Genomic DNA, 21,611 nt, shown 5'->3' on the forward strand with positions numbered 1-21,611 from the left:
GAAGCTGGTGCGGGACGCGGAGGCCGGGGCGGGCTCAAGGAGAGGCGGAGGCAGACTTTTGTTTTCGCCGACGTTTACTGCGGGCAGCGCAAGGGGCGAGGGCGCGGTGCGACTCGCGCGAGCGGCGGGCGCCCGGGGCAGGGCTGGGACGGCCGATGTCTAACGGCCGGCTCCGGGAGGCTGGTGTGCGGCGCCGTCCCCGCCTGGGCCCGCTTCGGGCTGCGAAGAGGCGCAGAGCTGGCTGCACGGAGCTCCGGGGAGCGGGCCCCGGGAAGGGTCCTGCAGCATCTTCCACTGCGGCTGCAGCTGACCCCTTAGGTAGGTCAGGGCCTGGATGTCCTCTGGAGAGGCCATGGAGAACGGGCCCAGGCTGGGAGGCGCCTGTCCGTGCAGCACGAGGGCCAGGGTCCTTGCAAGCCGGGGTGCGGATTCCTGGGCCAGAGGCAGAGGTGGACACGGTCCCTGGTCTCTTCCCCACCTCCCACCCACGGCGTGTCCACCCTGCCTCCCCCCTTACCTCCTCCAGCAGGACCAGGACTCGGCCTCCTGCTGGCCCCTGCAGCATTGCGGCCAGCAGAGCCGCCCAAGGGTCTTGCAGGCCGTGGGCAGGCCCCAGAGCCACCAGCACCAGGTCAGGTTGGAAACCGTAGGCCAGGGGCAGCACCAGGCCCAAGACGCAGTTCAGGAACCCTCCAGTTGTCTGTGGGGACGGCGGCCAGGCCTCAGTCCGGTCCAGGGGGACCTCCCCACCCCCCAGTCTCAGAGTTAGCAGAGGCCAGAAGGGGCCCGGGGCTTGACCCTCACAACCCTGCGCCTGCTCCTCCAGGGGGCGCAGCCGCTCACCGCCGGCAGTGGTGTGCGGACGTGGAACATGGACGGGGCGGCCGCCTCCTCGACCTTGCTGTTCAGCCACAGGGTCCTCCTTGCAGGGGAGGAGCGCGGGTCACCCTCCAGGGCCGGACAGCAGAGGCTCTGAGCCTCAGTGCTCGAGACCTGTCTGGCACTGCCCCAGCTGCCGAAGGGCCTCGTCCCCCCTCACCCCGTCAGCCCTAGGGGTCAACCCACAGGCGTGGCTGGACACATGCGTGACCGACGCGTACCCATCGTCCGCAAGGTCCAGGGGCCGATCCAGCTGTCCGAGGGTCACACAGAGCACCCTGGGGGAAGAACCGGCCTCAGGCCGCCTTGCGTGTCAACTGGGGCAGGGGGATCCCACGGACCCTGCCCATGGAGGCTGAGATGAGGTGGAGCTCACCTCTGGGCTCCGCGGGACAGACCTCGGCGAATGGCCACGTCCAGGGTGGCCGCCACAGCAGGGCCCGGGGTGACTACGAGGCTGTTGTTCACCTGGGGTGGAATGACAGTGTGGAGGGCGGGGCCCCGGCCAGCCCCAGCCCAGGTAAACAGCCCGTTCTTCCCTCGGCCCCTGCCCACGCGCTGCGGCTGAGCCTCCCTGAAGCTCTGAGGCCAGACGGCTCCGCTTCTGCGAACAAGACGCCCGACTCTGCTCAGGAGCTGAGGTGGGGGGCACTTAGCCCCTGCGGCTGACTGCGGGAGGGTCCCTGGCCCAAGCCGACACCACCCAGCCCTCTAGACAGGCTACGCTCTGTGGGCCTGCCCACAGCCACCCCAGCCACCCCAGCCCCTCCCAGGTGGCTCTACCTGCCCATCCAGGGTCCCGTCTAAAAGGTACAGGAGCTTCCCAAGGGCAGTGAGGGCCTTGTCCTGGGCCAGCGCCTCGTGTGGCCTGTGGTGGGCACGCCAGAGGGACACATGGACACAGTGGTGACACACGGCTCGCCCGGGCCCTCCCCTCAGGCCTGCCCTGCCCACCTGGCCCAGGCCTCTGTCTCCTCCCTGGGTGCCGACTCCTCCTGGCAGAGGACATCAGGGGGCAGGAGCCGGGCAGCTCCTGGCACAGTCAGGGCAGCGGCTGTCAGGACAGGAGGCACGGGGCGGAGACGCAGCCGGTCCAGGAGGGAGCTCAGGGCAGCTGCTGCTGTCTCACACGCCACAGCCCCGGGCAGCGGAGGGGAGCAGGTGCCGGAGGCTGCGTCTGGAGGCGACTCCGAATCCCGGCCATCGAGGGAGCCCCGGTGAGCCCTGTCTGCCCCAACACGGCTACACCGACCTGGCTGCTGCAGGCTCCTCCAGTGAGGGGCGTGGGCTCTCTGGACACTCTGGATGGACTCCAGGGCGCTGTGGGGGGCGGGCGACCATGAGACCAAGCTCCCACTCTAGCCTCCGCCTTCCTCGGATCCTCTGCCACCCCTTGCACCTGTGACATGGCACCATGGGCCCCGATAGGGGCAGGATGGGATCACCCAGCAGGGCCCGCACCGTCATGCACACCGACTGTGCCAGGGACTCCAGATGGTAGCCGCCCTTGGAGAGAGGACAGGGTGGGGGCAGGTGTCACTGCGGTGGGCATCGCTGGGAGGACCCGGTCTGGGCTTGCTGCCCCTGCCCCCACAGTCACCTCCAGCACAGCACAGACCCGGCCTCCAGCCAGCACCTGCAGCAGCCGTGTGAGGTGGGCGAAGCACTCCGGCGTGGCCTGCATCTGCCCCTGGAACCAGCATCAGATGTGACGGGGCCTGAGCCCCAGGACCCCAATGCCCCCCCCCCCAGCCAGGCCAGGCCCTCACCTCGGGATCCCCGATGGCCGAGTCGAATCCTGCTGAGACCAGCACCAGCTCAGGATCAAACTGTAGGCAGAGCCGGGTGGGAGAGGGCAAGGAGGAGGCTGGAGGCCAACTGGGGAGGAAGCCAGGCCCTCCTGAGACCCCGCAGCCCCAGGGGTCTGTCCACACACTGGCCAGGTGGCTCCAAACCCTCCCCAGCCTTCGGTGGAACTGCAGGCACCCAGTCCTCCTCCCACCTGCCTGCCCCAAGGGCCCCCACCCTCTGCCCAGTCACCTCAAAGGCCAGCGGGAGGAGCACGTGCAAGAAGGCGGCCATGTAGTCTGGGTCTCCCATCCCCACCTGTGGAGGGGAGGCGTCAGGGCAGCCCTGCCCACGGCTGTGGGGCGTGGAGGGGTGCACGCGGGGGAGCTTGGCCGGGGCCGAGGACGGGCACCTGGTTCCAGGGCAGGTTGACGGTGAAACCACGGCCCTGCCCCTGCCCGACCGCATCGGCGTCCGACTCTCGCAGGAACGGCCAGAAGCGTCCGTGCTCGTAGCGGTGCCAGGAGAAGTAGAGGACACTGCAGGCGACCGGCCGGGGCCGGCGGTCAGCTTCAGGCTGTTTCCTGAGCGCAAGGCCAGGTCTTCCCCCACTGGATTTTTTGGCAGCTAGGCTGTGCGCCTTCCTCAAAGTGGGGTCCTGTGTCCCCCCAGCTCACCTGGGGTCATCCTCAAAGATATACTGGATGCCTTGTCCGTGGTGGATGTCCCAGTCAACAATGAGGATCCTGGGGACAGACCGCCAGGGGTCACCCAAGGGCTGGATGGGATCTCAGCCACCTGCTTCACCCCTTCCTGCCTGTCCTGGGCCTCCCACCCCCACAGCCGGCCTGCTACACACCTGTGCAGCCCATGCTTCTGCTTGGCATGTTGCGCCGCTATGGCCACATTGTTGAACACACAGAACCCATTGGCAGCTGCCCTCTGGCTGTGGTGCCCAGGAGGCCTGGTGGGGAGGGGACAGCAGTGGACACAGGGCACATCAGGAGCCCTGACCCTCATGAGGCCATCGTGGGGGCACTCGGTGAGAGGGGTGGCTCTCACCTCACCAGGGCGAGTCCGTTGCGTACAGTTCCGGTCAGCACGGCATCCACCAGCTGCAGCGCAGCCCCCGCAGCAAGCTGGGCACAGTGATAGGTCCTCTGCAGGGCAGGTGTGCAGATGAGCACCCCTCCCCCCGCCCGACCTGGGTGCCCACACCACCAGGCTGCAGGGAACCAACCCCGGAGCAGAACACAGGTGCAGGCCGTGGTCACAGGTGTGGACAAGGGGCTGGGGGGCAGCCATGGCCAGGGGCACCGTGCATCGGGGGTGGGGGGTGTGCACAGAGGGCACACACCGGGTGGAAGTAGACAGCGTCGAACTGTGCAGACAGCGCTTGCAGCTCCTGCTCAGCCAGGGCCTGGGTTCCCCGCACCAGGGCCACGTACTCGGGGCTGCAACAGGCAGGCAGAGGCAGGGCAAGGGGCTGGGGATCCTGATGGGTGCACCAACCGCCTCGGAGCCTGTCATCCACCCACCCACGCACCCGACAGGAAACGGGAGGGGGAGTGGGCAGCCTGCCCAGGCTCTGACCTGTGCACCAGGCCCAGCTCCGCCTCGGAGGCCTTGCGGGCTGACAGGCGGAAGCACCTCTGCTCCAAACCACACTGCCGCAGACCACTCAGCGCGGCGTCCAGGCGCGCAGGACACTCGATCTGGCACTGCGGGCTGGGGCGGACACGGAGCTGAGCGCCAGAGCCCCCTCCCCGTAACCCCCGTCCCAGGCCACACTTACTCGTCCCAGAGCAGCCGGGTGGCCGTCATGTCCTCGTGGTACACGAGGGCGGTCCCCATGGTCGCTGTGGGCCACTCGGGGAGGCAGGTGCCTGCACAATCGGTCCCCGCGCAGGGCGCAGCACGCGGAACCCGCGCACGCACCAGAGAGGGGCGCGGTCCACGGCGGAGGCTCCGAGGGCTCGGCTTCCGGCTTCCTCAGGCTCGGACCCGGGTCCCGCCCCAATCCTGACCTCGCTTCGGGGCGGGGCAGCCCCGCCTTCCGGGGAATCCCGCAGCGGCGCCACCTCCTCCGGAACTCCGGAGCCGACGGGAGAGCCGGAGCACCTCCCGCCCCAAACTTCCCGCGGCCACTCTACCTGCACGCAGGTGCGCAACGGAGGCGTGAAGTCGTAGAAGAGGAATTAGGTGCGCGTGCAGGCAAGGGGGGTGCCCAGGCCGCGGAGCAAAGCCGAGCTACTTTGCGGCACGGGTCTCAGGCCCCCTCTGGCTTAGCTCCGTGCACACCCAGAGGCTCCCCCCAACCCCGGCCACTCGCAGAGCTGTGCAGCCTGCAGCTGTGGGCCGGTGCCTCTGGACAGTGGTCCCAGGGTGGAGGGCTTGGCATGGGGAGCCTGGTGTCCACAGTGGCAACTGTGGGCCCAGTCTGGAGGGCTGAGGGCACGGGCACACCCCAGGGAGCACAGGCAGGGAGGCATTAAGGGGGGAGCGGGAAATCAGGTGTGGCCTCCCCACCACGGCCTGGCCTCCTACTTGCCCAGGGCCTGTAGAGGGCAGTGCAGGCTGCCAGCCTGTGTGGCCAGGAGGGTGGGTGGCTTGCTTGGTGGGAAGACCCCACCCTCTGCCCCCGGCTTGCCTAGCCCGGCCCCCTCCACAGGAGCCCCTCCTGCCTCTCAGACAGCTGATGAGACTGAGCCCCTGGCTGGACCCCAGCAGCCACTCCAAGTTGGCCCTGGCCATTACAGGAAATCATTCTACAAAGGGTGGAGTGCCAAGCCCTGACCGGGGCTGCAGGTGACAGGCACAGCACAGCACAGCACTGGCAGCACTTTAGTGGAGACGGGGGCAGGGAGCGGCAGGACACTCCATCCTCTGGCTGGCCAGGCCAGCCTCCATCCTCTGTGTGGGGCCAGGACTCAGGCGCCTACAGCTGGGGCTCAGCACCAGGCTGCACAGCCAGACTGGAGACCTAAAAATGTTTATTTCTTTCCGGCCACCTGGGTGCACCAAGTGGCTGATTTACATTCCAGGCTGGGGGGAGGGGTCAGGAGAGGCCACGGATGCTCCCCCACACCCGGGAGAGATGATGTCCCTGAGTTGGCAACTCCGCACCCCCCCTCCATTCCTGCTCCTCAGGAGCTGGGCCTCAGATCAGAGCCCAGGACTGGGCCCTGACTCCGGCCAGCTCCGCAGCTTCCTGCTCCACCCTGCGGGGGCTGGGGGGCAGGCACACAGCTCCGGGGGTCAGAGGCCAGCCCCAGGACGGGCAGGGGTCCTGTCTGGCTTTAGAGTTCAGGTGCTCCTCCAAGGCTGGCTAAGGTGTGCACCCAGGTGCGGAGGAACAGGCCGCAGGGAGAGGGATCCGTGGATCGAGGGGGGCTGCTCAGCCTCCAAGTCAATGCTCTGAAGGTCAAGGTGGTACCCAGGGTGTCCCCGCCACCCCCCAGAGGTCTTCACAGGGCCGTCTCCTTGGAGACCCTGGCCCCCAGCTGCCTGGGAGGCTTGAAGCTGAGCACCTCTTTGTAAGTGACACCTGGGGAGGGCGAGAGACAACAGGAGGCAGTGAGCTTGGGCCCACACACACAGGGTGCTGCTGCAGAAGCCCCTCCCCCCGCCCTGGCTGGGCCCAGCCCATGAGGCAAGGCCACTGCTGCAAAGTGGACTTTCTCAGGGCACAGGCGTTCCTGACCACGGCTTCGGCCACAGACGGGACCTGTATCTACCACGATCCATTGTGAAAGCAAAAGCTCCCAGCCACAGCCTGTGGGGGGAACCACAGGGAGGGGCTGCGGCCTGTGGTTTTCAAGTTGTCTTTCCAGCAGCAGGAACTTGAATCGTACAAAACTGAACTCCTGAGCACACAACAGAAGGGTGCCAGGGCACCCCGAGCCCCACAGCCCCTTCCCCCCGGGCGCGCGAGACCCAGGACCCGGATCTGCCCAGGACTGGGCGGCACACCCCCCTACCGCGCCCGGTGCTGCCAACTGGTTCTGCAGACACCAGGCCATCCCTGCTGGAGCACTGCCTCAGCGCTGCCTTGCAGGGAGGCCAGGCGTGCACCGGCCGGCGTGGCCAGTCCCAGAGGGGAGGGGCCCACAGTGCAGAGGACAGCTGAAGGGTACAGGCGAGGGTGGTGTCAGGGGTGAGGCCCAAGGGGCTGCCTGGGGCGGACTTTATCGTGGCGGCGGGACACGGCCTCCAGATGGGCTGGGTCCTGACGTGGGGCAGGAGAGGCGGGAACAATTTGGACCGCTGTGAGCAGGAGACCCTTGGACAGTGTGTGTGGAGGGACCTCCAGGATGGCCAGGTCTCTGGCCTGGGCAACAGGGGGCAGGAGCGGCTCAGTGGGCGCCGCTGCCCTGAGCTCAGAGCCACGCCTCGCGGTTCCCGGGGCCGTGTGCCGGGCCACCTGCCGGGCCCCACACAGGCCCCACGGAGCACAACTCACGCTTCCACTCGTCCAGGGTGCGGTCCACGTCATCAAAGGAGTCGTCGTACTTCTGGGCTGTGGGCTCGTCCTCCGTGTCGTGCAGGGACTCGAAGTAGGGGTGGGCCAGCGCCTCGGCCGCTGTCACCCGCTGGTCCCCGTCCAGCACCAGCATCTTCTCCAGGAGGTTCACGGCTGGAGGGGCAGCGGGTCAGGCCGGCAGAGGCGGGCCTGCGCCCCAGCCCCGAGACCGCCCCGCTGCCCCCCGCCCTACCCAGAGGGCTTGCGTTGGTCACCACGGAGGCAAAGTCCTTCCTCTCACACTCGGGGAGGCCCTGCATGTACTGCTTGGCCTGCCAGGGAAGACAGGGTGAGGGGCAGCCCCCAGGCCAGCTGGCCTCACCCGCCCAGCTCCATACGGACATCAGCGCTCCGCAGCTTTTGCACGAAGTCGGCCGGAGGCGTCCCTGTCACCTTCATGATCTCCTTCAGCTGGTCCAGGTCTGCACTGGGGTTCAGGAGCACGACAGGGGACAGGGAGCAGGAGCCACACCCACCTCCTCCGGCCCCGCCCGCCAGGCAGCCCACGACTGAGGATACGGTCACTGCCCTTGAACAGCGTCTTCCCCGTAATCATCTCCGCCATGATGCAGCCCACCGACCAGATGTCCACTGAGACGAGACCCCATCAGCACCCGGGGTGGAGGAAGGGGCTGTAGCACAGGCCCACGCCCTCACCCGGCTCCGCCAGAACACACAGCTTTTGGGGGGCGGGGCCTCCACCATGGAGCGAAGCGGTGTGGTCTGGGAGGCCCCCGTGTCCCTGGGTGGCCTCTTACCTGTCTGTGTGTAGTGCATCCAGTTCAGGATGACCTCGGGGGCCCGGTACCACCGGGTCACCACATAGCCAGTCATCTCACTGTCAGCCTGCCTGGCCAGGCCAAAGTCCAGGATCTGTGGGAAGAATCAGAGAGATGGGACTAAGAGGACCCCTAAGGGATGCACAGGCCAGCCATGGTCCGGGAGACCCCCAGGGGGCTGGGCCCAAGGCAGCAAGCACCACCCCAGGGTCCCTCCCTGGGAGTACCCGGGAGCTCTGGCCCTGGACTCCTCTCCCTGCTCTGCCAACCCCTGCCCGTCTTCCTGGAGGCCTCCTCAGCCCCGCCCTGGGTCAGGCATGGGGACTGGGAACACCTCCCACGCTCGCCCTGACGCAGGTATGGGGGCGTCGTGCCCGATGCCACCCCCTCAGGGACCACCCAGGGCCCATTCGCCCACCAGCTAGCTGCTCAGCCCCTGCCCAGGTGCCAGGCTGGGGGCAGATGGTGAGGGAGCCCCCCCCCCCAGGCCCCTGGCCCTCGCACCTTCAGCTCACAGTCCTCATTCACTGCCAGGTTGCCGGGCTTCAGGTCCTGCAGGCAGAGGACAGGTGGCCACTGCGAGGCCCGACGTTGGACGGCACCCACACAGGGGCCGCCAGGCCCGACCCAGCCTCCCTGGCCCTTGCAGCCCGTCCAGGAGAGCAGAGGTGCCTGGGTCCCCAGGACACGTTCCCAGCAGCAATGCATGGGGTGTCGTGTGCACCACGCCAAGCCCACCGCACCCCCTCACGGGTGAGCAGTGGAGACGGGACTGGGCCCCTCTGGAGGCCGTAGCCAGGACTCACCCTGTGGATGACGCCAGCAGCGTGGATGTACTGCAGACAGAGGGGTCAGCAGGGGTCAGCGTCCCAGGGCCTCAGGGCCACAGAGCCTCCCCGCCCTGCTCTGCCCGGGTGCCCCACCTTCAGCCCCTTCAGCATCTGGTACACCAGGAACTGGATGCGGTCCTCACTCAGCTTCTCGTGCTTCATGAGCTTGCCCAGGTCGGTGCCCATGAACGGCATCACCAGGTAACTGGAAGTGGGGCTGGGATGCAGTCACCCGCCAGGGCCGGGCCCTGGAGCCGGGGGTCCCACCCGATGGGCTCAGGCTCAGACCTGGAGGACTCTGCCCGACAGATGCCCCTCAGAAGGTGACCCTCAGCACCTGGTCCCCGCTGGCTTCGGTCGAGTCCTCTCTTCCCCGACCTCCCTGTCGCTCCCAGCAATGACCCCGCCTCCCCCCAGACATCCCACCCAGCCTACCCTGAATGTCACCCACTGTGGGGCTCCTGATTTCTCGTCTAAAAGGCACAGTGTTGAAGACAAGGGGGCAGGAAGCTTCACACACAGGGGCCGGGGAAGGACGAGATGGGTGGTGGCCAGAGGGGTGGGCTGGGCAGGCCGAGGGAGGGAAGTCACCACTTAGCACCCCAGGAGACGCTGAGGCCTCGGGGACCCACCCTTGGCATGTCAGGCAACAGGGAGCCCGCTGCCCTCCGCAGCCCTCCGCAGGCCTGGCCCTGCTCCCAGCTGAGAACAACGTGAGCCGGAAGCAGCCTGGTCAGTGCTAGGCCGGGATGGCCGCTCCCTGCCACCTCTCCTCCACCCACCGGCAAAGGTCAGCAGCTCCAGTTACAGGCCACACGCCTGGTGCCTGGGGCCAGAGCACGGGACCAGCCTGTTAACAGGGTTCACACCTCCAGCACCGGCGATGGCCCAGGTGCTGCGGGTGGAGGGAGGAGGAGGCCCGGGCTGTGTCTGGGTGTTCCAGTGCCCAAGGGTCCCAGGAACATGTTGGGAGGGGGTGTGGAGTGGCCTGGGTCCGGACACAGAGTGAACAGGGTGTATCCCAGCGCCCGTCACCATGGCTGTGGGGAAAGGCCCCCTGCCGACCCAGAACCTAACGCTGGTGCCCAGGAGCCAGCCAGTGCCCTACTGGCCTGCCCGGCCAGCCCAGCCAGCACTCACAAGTCTGTGAAGTCGTCCAGGGTCTCGTCTGGGGTGAACACGTCCAGCAGGCCGATCACCTGGGGGAGAGCCAGAGCGCCAGGTGGGGGAGGGTGCAGCAGAGGATGCAAGGGCTCGGTGGTGCCGCACAGTGGGCAGGACCCCCCCGCAGCTGGCCTCGTCTCCCCACTGGCTCAGCCCTGGCACCTTCACCCATGCACGGTTATTTTTGGGTGGTGACAGCTGGGATGCTCTGGGGGAGGGGCAGCCTCAAGTCTGTGCTGGCTCTGAACCACCCAGAGGGCTCCCAGCCCCTCGGCCTTCCTCCCCCCTTCCTCTTCCCAACCAAGCAGCCCACAGGACCAGGATGGGGACAGATACCCAAGAGGCCCTTCCCAGAGCCATTGCCTCTGCCGGTGCAACCCAGGCGGGCAACACAGGGACAGCCAGACCTGGTCCTGCAGAGGCCCCGTGAGGCGGCAAGGACAGCAAACAGGTGTCGACTGCACATGCAAGCAGCCAGGGTGGGGACGCTGGACCCGGCGGGCAGGGCCACGGGCAAGGTGGCACAGCACAAGGAGAGTAGGGACACAGGGAAGGAGACCAGGTGAGGCCAGGGCAGGGAGGAACCGACAGGTGCAGGTGTGGCTCTGATCCTGAGAACCACCACTGAAGAGTGTAAACCAGGGTGGGGTACAGAACACATCCCCCTGGCTGTGGGGCAAGGACAGGTGGGAGTGAGGCAAGAACAGACTGAGGGGCTGGCGCTGTGGCATGGTGGGTTAAGCCTCCACCTGCAGCACCAGCTTCCCATATGGGCACCAGTTCAAGTCCAGGCTGCTCCACTTCCGATCCTGCTCCCTGCTAATGCGCCTGGGAAAGCAGCAGAAGATGGCCCAAGTGCTTGGATACTCTGCATCCACGTGGGAGACCCAGATGAAGCTCCTGGCCCCGCCCTGGCCATTGCAGCCATATGGGGAGGGAGCCAGCAGATGGAAGCTCTCTCTTTCTCCGTAATTCTTTCAAATAAACAATCTTGAAAAAAAAAAAAAAAGAATATAGGTGGATGGACAGGTGGCTGCCCACAGCAGCCACCAGCACCAGAGTTGTGGGCAGAAGGGAATAGTGTGGGACATGTGGAGCAGGGCCTGGGGACAGGTGGGCTCACGGAGGTGACCACAGATGTGAAGACCTGGGGGCACTCTTGTGGGGGCTATCGGATGGACAGGGACTTCTGTGCCATGTAAGTAGATCACAGCCCAGAGTAGGGGGCCAGGGCTGAATCGAGGGAAGTGGCCCGGAGAGACCACAGGAGGGGGTCAAGGGAGGCAGGACTGGGACCCACGGCAGCTCCTTCCTCCCCTGAGCAAGGCACTCGGCTTCCTCGTGGGAGAACGGGGCTCCCGCAGGCAGAGCTGCCCAGCCGCAAGCAGCTCAGGAAGCCCCCAGGATGGCAGGACCCTCTGGCCTGGGGCTGCAGCACAGGGGATCGGAGATGGGTGGTGACTGAAGCCCAGAGCCCAGGCAGCACAGGGGGTGGTGGGTGAGCATGAATGCGAGTGTGGGTGAGAAGCTGGCTAAGACCTGCGGTCCAAGAGGCTGCCTCGTGGGATTGGTGTCCACCCCCAGTGGGTTTCACGCAGAAAGGGGTGAGCCCTGGCCAGGGGCGAGGTGGCAGTTGAGGAGAACAAAGGGCCTCCGAGAGCGTCAGTGGCCGACACCCAGGTTTGCTGCTGGACACGAGGAGTCCTTCTCCCAGGGTCTGGCAGCTCCAGGGACCTGGGAGACCAGAACATCCACCCAGACCATGGCCCTGAGACTGGGCCCACCCCAGGGGCTGAGACAGTGTGGCATGGATGGGAGGGGACAGAACTCTGGGCCCCAGGGAACCCGGGTGGAGGAGCGAGAACTCCCCCTGGCAGAAGGAGCTCCTAGCAGCCAGCAGTGGCCCTGGGAGACACCTGGGGCAGCCATGTGTGGGGAGCCAGGGGAAGGATGGGAAAAGATGCCCCCAGGAGGATGTGTGATGTCCTCGCAATGGCCTCCAGCCCTCAGCTCTGCAGACACCAGCTCCCTGAGCCATTGCTCCTACCGGAGACCCCACCCTCCCCGGGGATGGCCTTGCCCATGGCCCCTGCCTGCCTGGAGCAGAGTGGGCGCTGGAGAACGGCACTGGGACCAAAGGAGGGCGGTCCCTGGAAACAGGAACCCCTACCCGACACCCCGCCCCAGCACCCGCTCCCCAGCACGGGGCCGAGGCCTGGACAGAGCCCGGTCCCCGGCAGAGAAACCAGCTGCGGAACCAGCAGGCAGTCAGACGCTGGGCGGAAGGGAAAGGGTGTCCCCCACAGAGGGACTGCGCTGCCCCTCCCCTGCAGCGGGGACTGGAGGCCGGTGGGAGGGCCCCTCGGCCGGGAGGCGGGACCCCGCGTCCTCACGTTCTCGTGGCGCATGTGCTGGAGCAGGCGCAGCTCGCGGTAGGCACGCTTGGCGAACAGCTCCGACTGGAAGGGACGGTACAGCTTCTTGATGGCCACCTTGGCGCCCGTGCGGCTGTCCACTGCCGAGCTGCGGGGCGCACCGCTTAGCGGGGAGGCCAGGCCTGCCGACCCCCGCCCATCCCGCGGCCCGCGCTCACCACACGGCGCCGTAGGCGCCCGAGCCCACGGGCTGCAGGTCCTGGTACACAGCGCGCACCTCCCAGGCGGTCTTGGTCACCTCCTGGCGGTAAAAGCCCTTGCGGGCCGGTGGCGGCGAGCTCATCGCGGGCCGGCGAGGCTCCGCGCGCCCTCCGGCCCCGCAGCCCGCCGACCCCGGCCAGCCCCGGCAGCACGCGGCCCCTCCCCCGCTCGCGGACCAACCGGCCCCAGGGCCACGCACACGTGACGCCCCCGCCCGCCCTCCGGCCCCTCCGGAAACCCGAAGCGGCCGCCGCCCGGGGAGGGAGCAAGGCTGGGGGGAGGGGAGCGCCGGCCCTCGGCCCCAGCGCGGTCCTCCCGGGGCGCTGGGCTCATCCAAGGTCGCTATCCACCTGCCCTTCCGTTACCTCCGCCCAGCCCTTCGTCCCCGTCCCCTGGGCCAGGCCGCATCTCACGCGGGTGTCCAGATCCCCACCCCACTCCCAGGGTGCCCACATTACCATCCATCAGTCCCCGAAAGTTCAGCGCCCCACAGTGCACCTTAAAGATGTATTTATTTGAAAGGCAGTGTTACAGAAGGGAAGGCAGAGAGAGAATCTTCCATCTTCTGCTTCACTCCCCAGATGGCCTCAACTGCAGGAGCTGAGCCTATCCGAAGGCAGGAGCCAGGAGCCTCTTCCCGGTCTCCCATGTGGTGCTCACATGGACGCCAGCACTGCAGGCAGTAGCCCCCACATTTTACATTGTGTCTTGCCCGCATCCCTCCTTCCACGGGGAGAGGTTGGTTCCCCCCTCCTGAAGGTCACACGGCACGCCCAGCGCCCAGCCCTGTGCCTGCAGACCCCAGCCTCCCAACCTGGCAGCCAGAGGGGCACGCCCAGCTCCCCTTCTAGCACGGCTGCAGGTGGGGTGCCTGCTCCAGGCATCCGCCAGTGTGTCCTGAATCCCGGATGAACCGCACTGCCCTCTCTCCAGGAAGGTGGGCCTGCCCCCATGGGTGAAGCCCCCTCCCGAGAAAATCTGGGCCAGGGCCAGGGTCCCTGCCCCACCTCCATGCCCTGTCCATCCAGCTGCTTTGCACCTGGGCTTCATGGCAGGGGGGCTGGAGCACTCACCAGCTGTGAGCACTGGGCAGGGGCAGTGTGTGGCACTCCAGCCACGGCTTCCCCTTGTTTTCCACCTGCCTGACCCAAGAAGCCCCCGCCCTTCATGAGGGCCCAGGGCCTAGCAGGGCCCCATGCCACAGCAGGCTCTGGAGGTGGGTGTGTCACAAGCCCCGCCCCAGCTCTTACCCCAAATGATGGACATGGTCCCTCCTGGTCTCCAGGGCTCCCCCAGCAGTGGCCATCATACTGACCAGGCCTCTGGAGGTCCAATTCCCGAAAGCCCAGGGCAAGAGCAGACTGCCCACTCGTGGGCCGCTAGTGTGGGGAGCAACCCGGACTGGACTGAGTTACTGGAATTAAGACTTATTCTATGCATCTGCTCTCCCACAATATGGCGCTGGGAGAGGAGGCAACAGCTTCTACGCAGCTGCCTCTTGCCAACTTGAGTGATGACCTCCAGGAGCTGATCCTGCTCCTGATTGGAGGAGAGCAGCGTACTCGGCGTGTGGGCAGCCGAGTTGGGATTGGCGGAGGAGGACTATAAAGGAGGAGAGAGACGGCATGCACCAGGAACATCTAAGGGGAACATCTATCTGAAGGAACACCTGTGCAGCCCCCGAGAGAGCCGGCCGGCGGTGTGCCGCTCCCCCGCGGAAGTGGGGAATGTGGCAGGGGGAACCGCCCTTCCACGGAGGTGGAAGGGACGGTAGCCAACCCGGGAAGAACCAGCAGCAAACCCGGGGAGGGCCGAGCAGACGAAAGAACAGCGCAGGGTCCTGTGTCGTTCCTCCACGAAGATGGGGAGCGACAGCTAGGAGCACCAAGCAGGGACCAGGCCCCTGTGTGGAGGTCCATGTGTGGCCATCCTGCTGCCCGGCCCCTGGGGAAGGACAGGCCTTTGCTCCCAGAGATACCCAACTGCCCTAGGCAGCCTTCCCGACCACCGAGCAAGGGGAAGCTCCAGGTGGGCCAGAGCCAAGGTTGCAGCCAAGCCTGGTGCCATGTGTTGCCCAGCGGCCTCCTCCCCTGGGATCCCTGGGTTCTCGGACCCTCCAGGGGACAAGAAGGCCACCAGGAGGTGACTGCTGGTCTGACTGGGGGCCTGAGGGACCGGGTCAGCCACCCCCTCTGGGCAGCAGGGACACCAGGGGCAGTGGGGCTGGAGCCTGGGAACAAGCTGAGCACAGAGGAACTTCTTTATTGCGCACCCCTGGTGCAGGCACTTCACATCCAGACCTCCCTGGTCCCTGGGGGCAACGGGCCCGTCTCCACGAGGGACCCCCCCCTCCCAGCACAGCCGAGCTGGGCCCTGTCCCAGAGGCCACGTGGTCAGCTCCATCCTGGGAGAAGGGAGGACGGCGGCTGACCCACACCCCGGGGCCCCCTGTGTCTGGCTTCAGGACCACAATCAGGGGCAGAGGTAGAGAGGGCAGCGGCTCCTCGGCTGTGGGCCAAGGTCCAGGGGCGGGGGTGTCTGGGGCCGAGTCCACACGCTCGTGTGCTGTCCACCTTGGCTTCCTCCAGTCTGCAGTCTGGCTCCGTCAGCTCCCAGCTGGCTCGTTGCCCTGCCTCGGGTACCCCAGGCCCCAGGAGGACGCCCGCTTTTGCGCGCTTGGCCACCCTGGGCCCACGGACCCTGCAGAGCTGGGCCTCAGCATCACGGGTGGTGTCAGGAACCGGGGGGAGGGAGGCAATGGCACAGCCACCCCAACTCGAGGTCCTGCTGGACACGACCCCTGGCTCTTGGGCACCACAGGGTCACATGCACCAGCACAGACCTACACATGCCCTGACGTGTGAATACCTGGAGCACACACTCACACGCGTGCCCACATGCATGTGCACAGGGAAACGCAAGGGTCCGGCCAGCTTTTCGGACTTGACACTGGGAAGTTGTCCCTGCCCTGCCACCAACTGTCCACCCCAGTGGAGACTGCCCAGCCTGGTGGGGTACTGGCCTGCCTCAGCTCTCAGACCCTGGGTCTCAGGGCGGCCCCCACCACCAGGCCGAGCAGCTCTGGCCACAGAGACCCTCCCTGTGAGTCTCCAGGGTCCCTAGTGTGCCTTCCCCCTATGGAATCTGGAGACAGACACTCCCCAGTGGGACCCCTGTGGTATCCAGGCCTCCCTCCGACAGTGAGGTCCCAAGAGAGACAGTGGCTGGGAGGTGGAACAATGAAGGCAGGCCCAGGGACGCTTCTGCCTGACCCCTGCACGTGGCATGCACACATGCACACTGCATTCATGTGTGTGGGCTGCCCTCAAGTCAGGGATCCCAGAGCAGGGGGTCAGGGCTGCCTGGACACAGAGGTGTGCGGGTTGAGAGGGGGCGAGTTCAAGCCCCACCATGGGTTCAAGGGTGGCCGCAGGGCAGCACCTCACTGCTCAATGTCCAGGCTACCAGATGGCTGTGGTGACTCCGGGGGCTTGAAGCTGAGAACCTCCTGGTAGGTGAGCTCTGGGGGCCAAAGGGGGAAGAGTGAGTTTGTGCCTTCCTCTCATCGCCTTCCCCATCAGGCACCTGCTGCCCTGCCCAGGCCCCTCACCCTCTGCCACACACACCCGTCTCCAGCTGCTCCACGGTGCAGCGGGGGCTGTGTCCCCTCCCAGACCACTCTGGGGAGGAAGTGGGATGTTTCCTGCGGTGTCTGGAGGAATGCAGAGCCCTGAGCCCCCCACGCCTACCCTTCCACTCCTCCACTGTGCGCTCCTTGGCCTCAACGCTTTCATCATAGGGCTCGGCCACCGGCTCATCGTCGGGGTCGTGGTACTGGCTGAAGTAGGCGTGGGCCAGGGCCTCCGCGGCGCTGACCCGCTGGTCGCTGTCCAGCACCAGCATCCTCCCGAGGAGATCTATAGCTGCACGGGCCGGTGGAGGGGGAGGGGCTGTCAGCTCCAGCTCCAGGACTCGAGGTGCAGCCAGCCTGGGCCCGGGGCCAGTCCTCACCCAGGGGGTTGGCTCCGCGGAAGATGCTGCTGAGGTCCTTCTGAGGCATGGGGGGCAGAGACTGGATGTAGGTCCGGGCCTAGGGCACATGAGAGGGGCCTGCAGGGGCCGCTCATCCCTGGGCCCTGCGTCCCCAACAAGGCAAGGAGTCAGCAGGGCCGGGCGCGGCACAGGCAGAGCAGACGCTGCTCCCCACAGGCCTGGCTGGTTCTGCCTCCTCACCCGGCCCTGACGGCTGCAAGAGCTGGGTTTGCAGCTCCCCCGTCCCCACTGCCCACGCGGCTGTGACTTTCACCCCTGCCATCGCCGTCCCCCGGGCTCCCCGGCGGGGCGGCTGTGACTTTCACCCCTGCCATCGCCGTCCCCCGGGCTCCCCGGCGGGCGGCTGTGACTTTCACCCCTGCCATCGCCGTCCCCCGGGCTCCCCGGCGGGGCGGCTGTGACTTTCACCCCTGCCATCGCCGTCCCCCGGGCTCCCCGGCGGGGCGGCTGTGACTTTCACCCCTGCCATCGCTGTCCCCCGGGCTCCCCGGCGGGCGGCTGTGACTTTCACCCCTGCCATCGCCGTCCCCCGGGCTCCCCGGCGGGCGGCTGAGGGCAGGCTGGGCAGGACTTACGTGCTCCGAGGAAATCTTGGCCAGAACCTCAGGGCTGGGCGTACCCACCACCTCCATGATCCGCTTCAGCTGGTCGATGTCTGCCTTGTTCAGGAAATACCCACTGGCCATCCACCGCCCCCAGGCCCAAGAGCCCCATCTTGGGGCCCCACCCAGAGCCTCTGTCTGACAGCTGAGGATCCAAGCCTGAGGTGGCCCGGCCCAGGGCAGAGGAGAGCCAGAGCCCACCCCCACCCTGGAGGAGGGGTCCCCGCAGCGTGACGCTGCAGGCCGCACGGGCAAGGATACAGTCACTTCCCGGGAAGAGAGCCTTCCCCTGCAGCAGCTCGGCCATGATACAGCCCACGGACCAGATATCCACTGTTGGGGGAGGGGCAGGCTATCAGCCTGCCCACCCCAGCCCCTCCTCTGGAGGCTGGGGAGGAGCCGGCCCAGCGGACCCTCAGTCACACCCAGGCCGAACCCTTCCTTCTGTACACCCACGTTGGGTGGGGAGAGCAAGTGGCTCAGACCCCAGCACACACCTGCCCCGGGGACCCTTGGAAAGTCTGTTTTTGAATGCTGGTCCCAGACCCTGCCTGTCCCCCAAGACTGGGCAAGGCTCCCCCAAGGCCCCTCAGCCATGGGCCGACTCCCATCCCCGTGCCCCGGGTGGGGCCCCGGTGCGAGCCCGGTCAGCCGGCCTGGCCGCGTGAGGGCTGACGGCACCTGTCTGGTTGTAGTGCATCCAGTTCAGCATGATCTCTGGGGCTCGGTACCAGCGTGTGGCCACGTAGCCGGTCATCTCCTCGTCAGCCTGGCGGGCCAGTCCGAAGTCTAGGATCTGGGGGGACCGAGAGGTGCTCAGGGCCCCTCCTCGCCCCACAGCCCACCCGGCCCAGTCCCGCCAGTCGCTCACCCTGAGCTCGCAGTCTTCATTCACCGCCACGTTGCTGGGTTTCAGGTCCTGCGTGGGCGGGCAGAGGCCTGAGCGCAGGGATAGCGCCCGCCTGAGCCCACCCGCCGCCCGTCGCCCACGCTGCACCTACCCGGTGGATGATCCCTGCAGAGTGGATGTACTGCGGGGAGGGAGGTGGTGAGCATTGGCCATGTGCCCAGGGACCCCCACCTCCAGCCCAGGCCCTAAGACCCCGCCTGCAGCCCAGGCCCTAAGACCCCCACCTCCAGTCCAGGCCCTAAGACCCCGCCTACAGCCCAGGCCCTAAGACCCCCACCTCCAGTCCAGGCCCTAAGACCCTGCCTGCAGCCCAGGCCCTAAGACCCCCACCTCCAGCCCAGGCCCTAAGACCCCGCCTGCAGCCCAGGCCCTAAGACCCCCACCTCCAGTCCAGGCCCTAAGACCCCACCTCCAGCCCAGGCCCTAAGACCCCGCCTGCAGCCCAGGCCCTAAGACCACCACCTCCAGCCCAGGCCCTAAGACCCCCACCTCCAGTCCAGGCCCTAAGACCCCACCTCCAGCCCAGGCCCTAAGACCCCGCCTGCAGCCCAGGCCCTAAGACCACCACCTCCAGCCCAGGCCCTAAGACCCCACCTCCAGCCCAGGCCCTAAGACCCCACCTCTAGCCCACGCCCAGAGACCCCCACCTTCAGCCCACGCAGCAGCTGGTATACCAGGAACTGGACGTGTTCGTCACTCAGCGCCTGGCACTTGACGATGTTGTTCAGGTCTGCGCCCATCAGGGTGGTCACCAAGTACCTGGGGCAAGGTAGGGGGTCAGGGGTCAGGCCGGAGCCCCACTGCCGTGGGCCGAAGGTGCTCCTCTAGCCGCCAGGCACTCACACTTCACTGAAGTCCTCGATGGACGTGGCTGGCGTGAAGACGTCCAGAAGCCCGATGACCTGGGAGGCAGGAAAGCAGCTGGGCAGCATGCGGTGGGCAGGGCTCGGCCCCAGGCCAGAGCCCTCCTCCTGCCAGCCCTCCCTCCCATTGGCCCAGGGCCCGGGGCCCTCCTCCCGCCGGCCCTCCCCCCCACCGGGCTTCCCCACCCCCCCCGCCCTCCCCCCCCCGCCGGCCCTCCCCACCCCCCCCGCCCTCCCCCCCACCCTCCCTCCCACCGGTCCTTCCCCCCACCCTCCCTCCCGCCGGCCCTCCCTCCCGCCGGCCAGCACCCGCTCACGTTCTCATGCTTGAGGTGCTTGAGCAGCCGCAGCTCCCGGTACGTCCTGCGGGCGTGGATCAGCGACTGGAAGGGCCGCGAGAGCTTCTTCACCGCCACCTTCTGCCGCAGCCGGGCGTCGTAGGCTGAGCTGGAAGGCGGGCGAGTGAGGCAGCCTCCCCAGCTCCGCGCCCAACCCCTCCTCGCCCGAGATCCAGAGGAGCCCCTGAGGCTGGGCCCCGGCTCGGGGAGAGGCCTGGGTACTCCCAGGGCAGAGGGTGCCCCCTACCCCGGGACTGGGCAGGTCCAGAAGTGTGTGCTGCATCACTGGCAACCGGAAGTGGACACTGGGAATGCCCAGCGAGGCCGGCCTTGCCCAGCCCCACGCCCCTCCCCTCGGCAGCAGCCCCTCGCCTGGCGGCAGGTGCAGCAGTCTCGGTCACGATCAGGGCTCAGCTGGGAGCAGGTCTGGAGCCCTTTGCACAGCCGGCTCTCTGGCCAATGCGCCCGCCCACGCACCCCTTCCCTTCCCCTCAGAACCCGCCCCGCAGTGAGCCCAGACTTGACTGCCCCCGGTGTGGGACGCTCATGGGTGCCAGTGGCAGAGAAAAATTCACCAGGCCCCCAGTGCCCCCATCACCAGGTTGTGACCCACAGGGGCAAATCCAAGTCACTGCTGGAGAGGAGGTGGCAGATCCTTTGGCCCAACTGCATCTGTGTGGTTAGCTGAGCAACAGGGAATGGGCACCCGCGCAGTCACCTCCTTGGCAGTGGAACTCAGCAAACATGGAGGGTTGGGGTGCAGCCCAGAAAAGCCCAGGTCCCCCTGTGGGGACTTGACACCCCCGGAACTCCCAGATGTGCAGACCCAGCCATGAGTCCACCTGGGTTCCTGCCACAATATCCTCTGGTCACTCACACACGCCGGAAGACGGTGCCCCGGTGCTGGAGTGGCCGAGGTGACCGCCTCAGGCTGCGGGGACAGGCAAAGATCCGCCCAGGTGCGGGCAGCCACGCCCGCCCACCAGTCCCCAGCCTCTCCGGCCCCACTGGGACCCAGCAGCGGCCAGTGACGACCTCGTCGGGTGCCATGGGGGCACCTGGCAGCGTCCACACCTGTGAGCAGCCTGTCTACACAACGCTGGTCTGTCACCGCCCTGTCCGGCTTTCCTGTCCTGGAGCGAAGGCCGCGGCCCAATCGGCACCCCCGCCCCCCACAAGCCGCCGTGGTCTGTTTGGGTTCAGGCTCTGGAACCTGCGCTCTGGGGATCGGGCGTCAGGTCCCCCGCTCAGGATGGAGTCCGAGACTCCTGGGAAAACGAGGAGTGGGCAGGACCCGCAAGGGGCTCCGAGGCCACGCTGCGAGCCTCCGTTTTCAAACAATGGCGCGGGGCGGGGGCGGGGTATCCGCCGGACCCTGAGCCGCGCGACCCCTAACCCAGGAACTGCGAGGGGAGCGCAGACGCCGAGGGCCCCGGGGCGCCCGGCCTCCGCCGGCCGCGCCATCCCGGGACTGGGCGCGGCAGGAAGACGACCCCCGCCCCGCTGGGGGCGGCGTGCGGCGGGCACGCTTCTCGCACGCCCTCACCCCGACGCATCGCCGCGGCCCGCGCAGGGCCCGGGGGCGGGGGCAGGCCGAGGCCCCTCCCCACGCCCGCAGCCCCGAGCGCGCCCCGCGCCCCGCCCCTACCAGACCGAGCCGTAGGCGCCGGAGCCCACCGGGCGCAGCCCCTGCAGCCTCTGCGGCACCTCCCACACCGTCTTGTTCAGCTCCTGCCGGTAGAAGCCGGCGCGGGGCCCCGACATGTCCGGAGCCGGAGCCGCGCGCAGCTGAGGGCGGCGGGGCGCGGGGCGGGGCGCTGGGCGGGGCGCGCGCGGGGCTCCTGGCTGGGGCGGGGGCGCCCGGAGCCGAGCGGAAACCGGGGCGGCGGCGGGATCCGGGCCCGGAGCTCGGGAAGCGCTTCCTCTCGGGACGGAAGGGGGTTGAGGGCCGGGCCTTTGTGGCGCCGGACCACCTGCTGGGGTCTCCCGCGGGCGCGGCCGGTCAGCACCAGGGACAGCGGCGACCCGGGGGGCCTCTGGGGCCAGGGCTCGGGAAGAAGCGGCCCCAGATGAGTCCCCTCGGGTCCCTCGTACTTTTTGCCTCTTCGGGAAGCCCACCCGAACTTCCCCAGACCCTGGGAGCCGCCCCTACCGCCCTGCGCGGCGGTCCCGTGGCCGGCGTCCTCCCGTTAAGCCCCGGCCTCGCGGGCAGTCGCCGCAGGCACGGACAGACGCTGGGTCGGGGGC

General features: G+C 67.7%; 3 protein-coding genes across 10 annotated transcripts; all 3 read right to left on the bottom strand.

Annotated features, from left to right (window-relative positions):
* Positions 1 to 56: 56 nt before the first annotated feature.
* HDAC10 (histone deacetylase 10) lies at positions 57 to 4,660 on the bottom strand. 3 transcript variants are annotated; one of them, XM_051839213.2, is made up of 18 exons: positions 4,463 to 4,660; positions 4,261 to 4,395; positions 4,025 to 4,121; positions 3,730 to 3,827; positions 3,527 to 3,631; positions 3,345 to 3,413; positions 3,080 to 3,206; positions 2,920 to 2,985; positions 2,649 to 2,708; positions 2,516 to 2,569; positions 2,279 to 2,385; positions 1,834 to 2,199; positions 1,663 to 1,747; positions 1,256 to 1,347; positions 1,101 to 1,157; positions 844 to 922; positions 518 to 700; positions 57 to 432 (listed from the first exon to the last, which is right to left on the bottom strand). In XM_051839213.2, the coding sequence occupies exons 1-18, from the start codon at positions 4,519 to 4,521 to the stop codon at positions 160 to 162; spliced, it is 2,112 nt and encodes a 703-aa protein (XP_051695173.1). In that variant the 5' UTR covers positions 4,522 to 4,660; the 3' UTR covers positions 57 to 159. The 3 variants fall into 3 exon arrangements, with proteins under 3 accessions (XP_051695173.1, XP_008249685.2, XP_069909178.1); XM_008251463.4 differs by having other exon boundaries at positions 2,480 to 2,569; XM_070053077.1 differs by lacking the exon at positions 2,279 to 2,385 and adding an exon at positions 2,755 to 2,757 and having other exon boundaries at positions 2,480 to 2,569; positions 2,912 to 2,985.
* A 983-nt stretch (positions 4,661 to 5,643) lies between these two features.
* On the bottom strand, positions 5,644 to 12,788 carry MAPK12 (mitogen-activated protein kinase 12). Of its 5 annotated transcripts, none has more exons than XM_070053090.1 (12): positions 12,615 to 12,788; positions 12,356 to 12,485; positions 9,939 to 9,997; positions 8,892 to 9,003; positions 8,775 to 8,804; positions 8,473 to 8,520; positions 7,948 to 8,062; positions 7,709 to 7,780; positions 7,532 to 7,611; positions 7,383 to 7,461; positions 7,130 to 7,303; positions 5,644 to 6,214 (listed from the first exon to the last, which is right to left on the bottom strand). In XM_070053090.1, exons 2-12 carry the CDS (start codon positions 12,368 to 12,370, stop codon positions 6,135 to 6,137), a joined length of 864 nt encoding a protein of 287 aa, XP_069909191.1. In that variant the 5' UTR covers positions 12,371 to 12,485; positions 12,615 to 12,788; the 3' UTR covers positions 5,644 to 6,134. The 5 variants fall into 5 exon arrangements, with proteins under 5 accessions (XP_069909191.1, XP_069909190.1, XP_008249684.2 ...); XM_070053089.1 differs by having other exon boundaries at positions 7,583 to 7,611; positions 12,556 to 12,773; XM_008251462.4 differs by having other exon boundaries at positions 12,556 to 12,771.
* A 1,692-nt stretch (positions 12,789 to 14,480) lies between these two features.
* MAPK11 (mitogen-activated protein kinase 11) lies at positions 14,481 to 21,196 on the bottom strand. 2 transcript variants are annotated; one of them, XM_051839217.2, is made up of 12 exons: positions 21,013 to 21,196; positions 19,344 to 19,473; positions 19,007 to 19,065; positions 18,838 to 18,922; positions 18,255 to 18,284; positions 18,125 to 18,172; positions 17,935 to 18,049; positions 17,515 to 17,586; positions 17,227 to 17,306; positions 16,610 to 16,688; positions 16,348 to 16,521; positions 14,481 to 16,120 (listed from the first exon to the last, which is right to left on the bottom strand). In XM_051839217.2, exons 1-12 carry the CDS (start codon positions 21,126 to 21,128, stop codon positions 16,041 to 16,043), a joined length of 1,068 nt encoding a protein of 355 aa, XP_051695177.1. In that variant the 5' UTR covers positions 21,129 to 21,196; the 3' UTR covers positions 14,481 to 16,040. The 2 variants fall into 2 exon arrangements, with proteins under 2 accessions (XP_051695177.1, XP_051695176.1); XM_051839216.2 differs by having other exon boundaries at positions 14,482 to 16,120; positions 18,811 to 18,922; positions 21,013 to 21,195.
* Positions 21,197 to 21,611: the final 415 nt, after the last annotated feature.

The sequence above is a fragment of the Oryctolagus cuniculus genome, chromosome 11, assembly GCF_964237555.1.
Source record: "Oryctolagus cuniculus chromosome 11, mOryCun1.1, whole genome shotgun sequence".
Taxonomy (NCBI): domain Eukaryota; kingdom Metazoa; phylum Chordata; class Mammalia; order Lagomorpha; family Leporidae; genus Oryctolagus; species Oryctolagus cuniculus.

Excerpts from the sequence above, each read along its gene's own strand:
- HDAC10 (XM_008251463.4), bottom strand. The coding sequence starts at position 4,521 with ATGGGGACCGCCCTCGTGTACCACGAGGACATGACGGCCACCCGGCTG. Across the intron at positions 3,632-3,729 it reads AACGGACTCGCCCTGGTGAG|GCCTCCTGGGCACCACAGCC; the intron begins GTGAGAGCCACC and ends CCTCCCCACCAG. Across the intron at positions 701-843 it reads TCCGCACACCACTGCCGGCG|ACAACTGGAGGGTTCCTGAA; the intron begins GTGAGCGGCTGC and ends CCGTCCCCACAG.
- MAPK12 (XM_051839214.2), bottom strand. The coding sequence starts at position 12,680 with ATGAGCTCGCCGCCACCGGCCCGCAAGGGCTTTTACCGCCAGGAGGTG. Across the intron at positions 9,998-12,355 it reads AGCACATGCGCCACGAGAAC|GTGATCGGCCTGCTGGACGT; the intron begins GTGAGGACGCGG and ends GCTCTCCCCCAG. Across the intron at positions 8,805-8,891 it reads AGATGCTGAAGGGGCTGAAG|TACATCCACGCTGCTGGCGT; the intron begins GTGGGGCACCCG and ends CTCTGTCTGCAG.
- MAPK11 (XM_051839216.2), bottom strand. The coding sequence starts at position 21,128 with ATGTCGGGGCCCCGCGCCGGCTTCTACCGGCAGGAGCTGAACAAGACG. Across the intron at positions 18,923-19,006 it reads ATCGAGGACTTCAGTGAAGT|GTACTTGGTGACCACCCTGA; the intron begins GTGAGTGCCTGG and ends ACCTTGCCCCAG. Across the intron at positions 18,285-18,810 it reads AGCTGCTGCGTGGGCTGAAG|TACATCCACTCTGCAGGGAT; the intron begins GTGGGGGTCTCT and ends CCCTCCCCGCAG.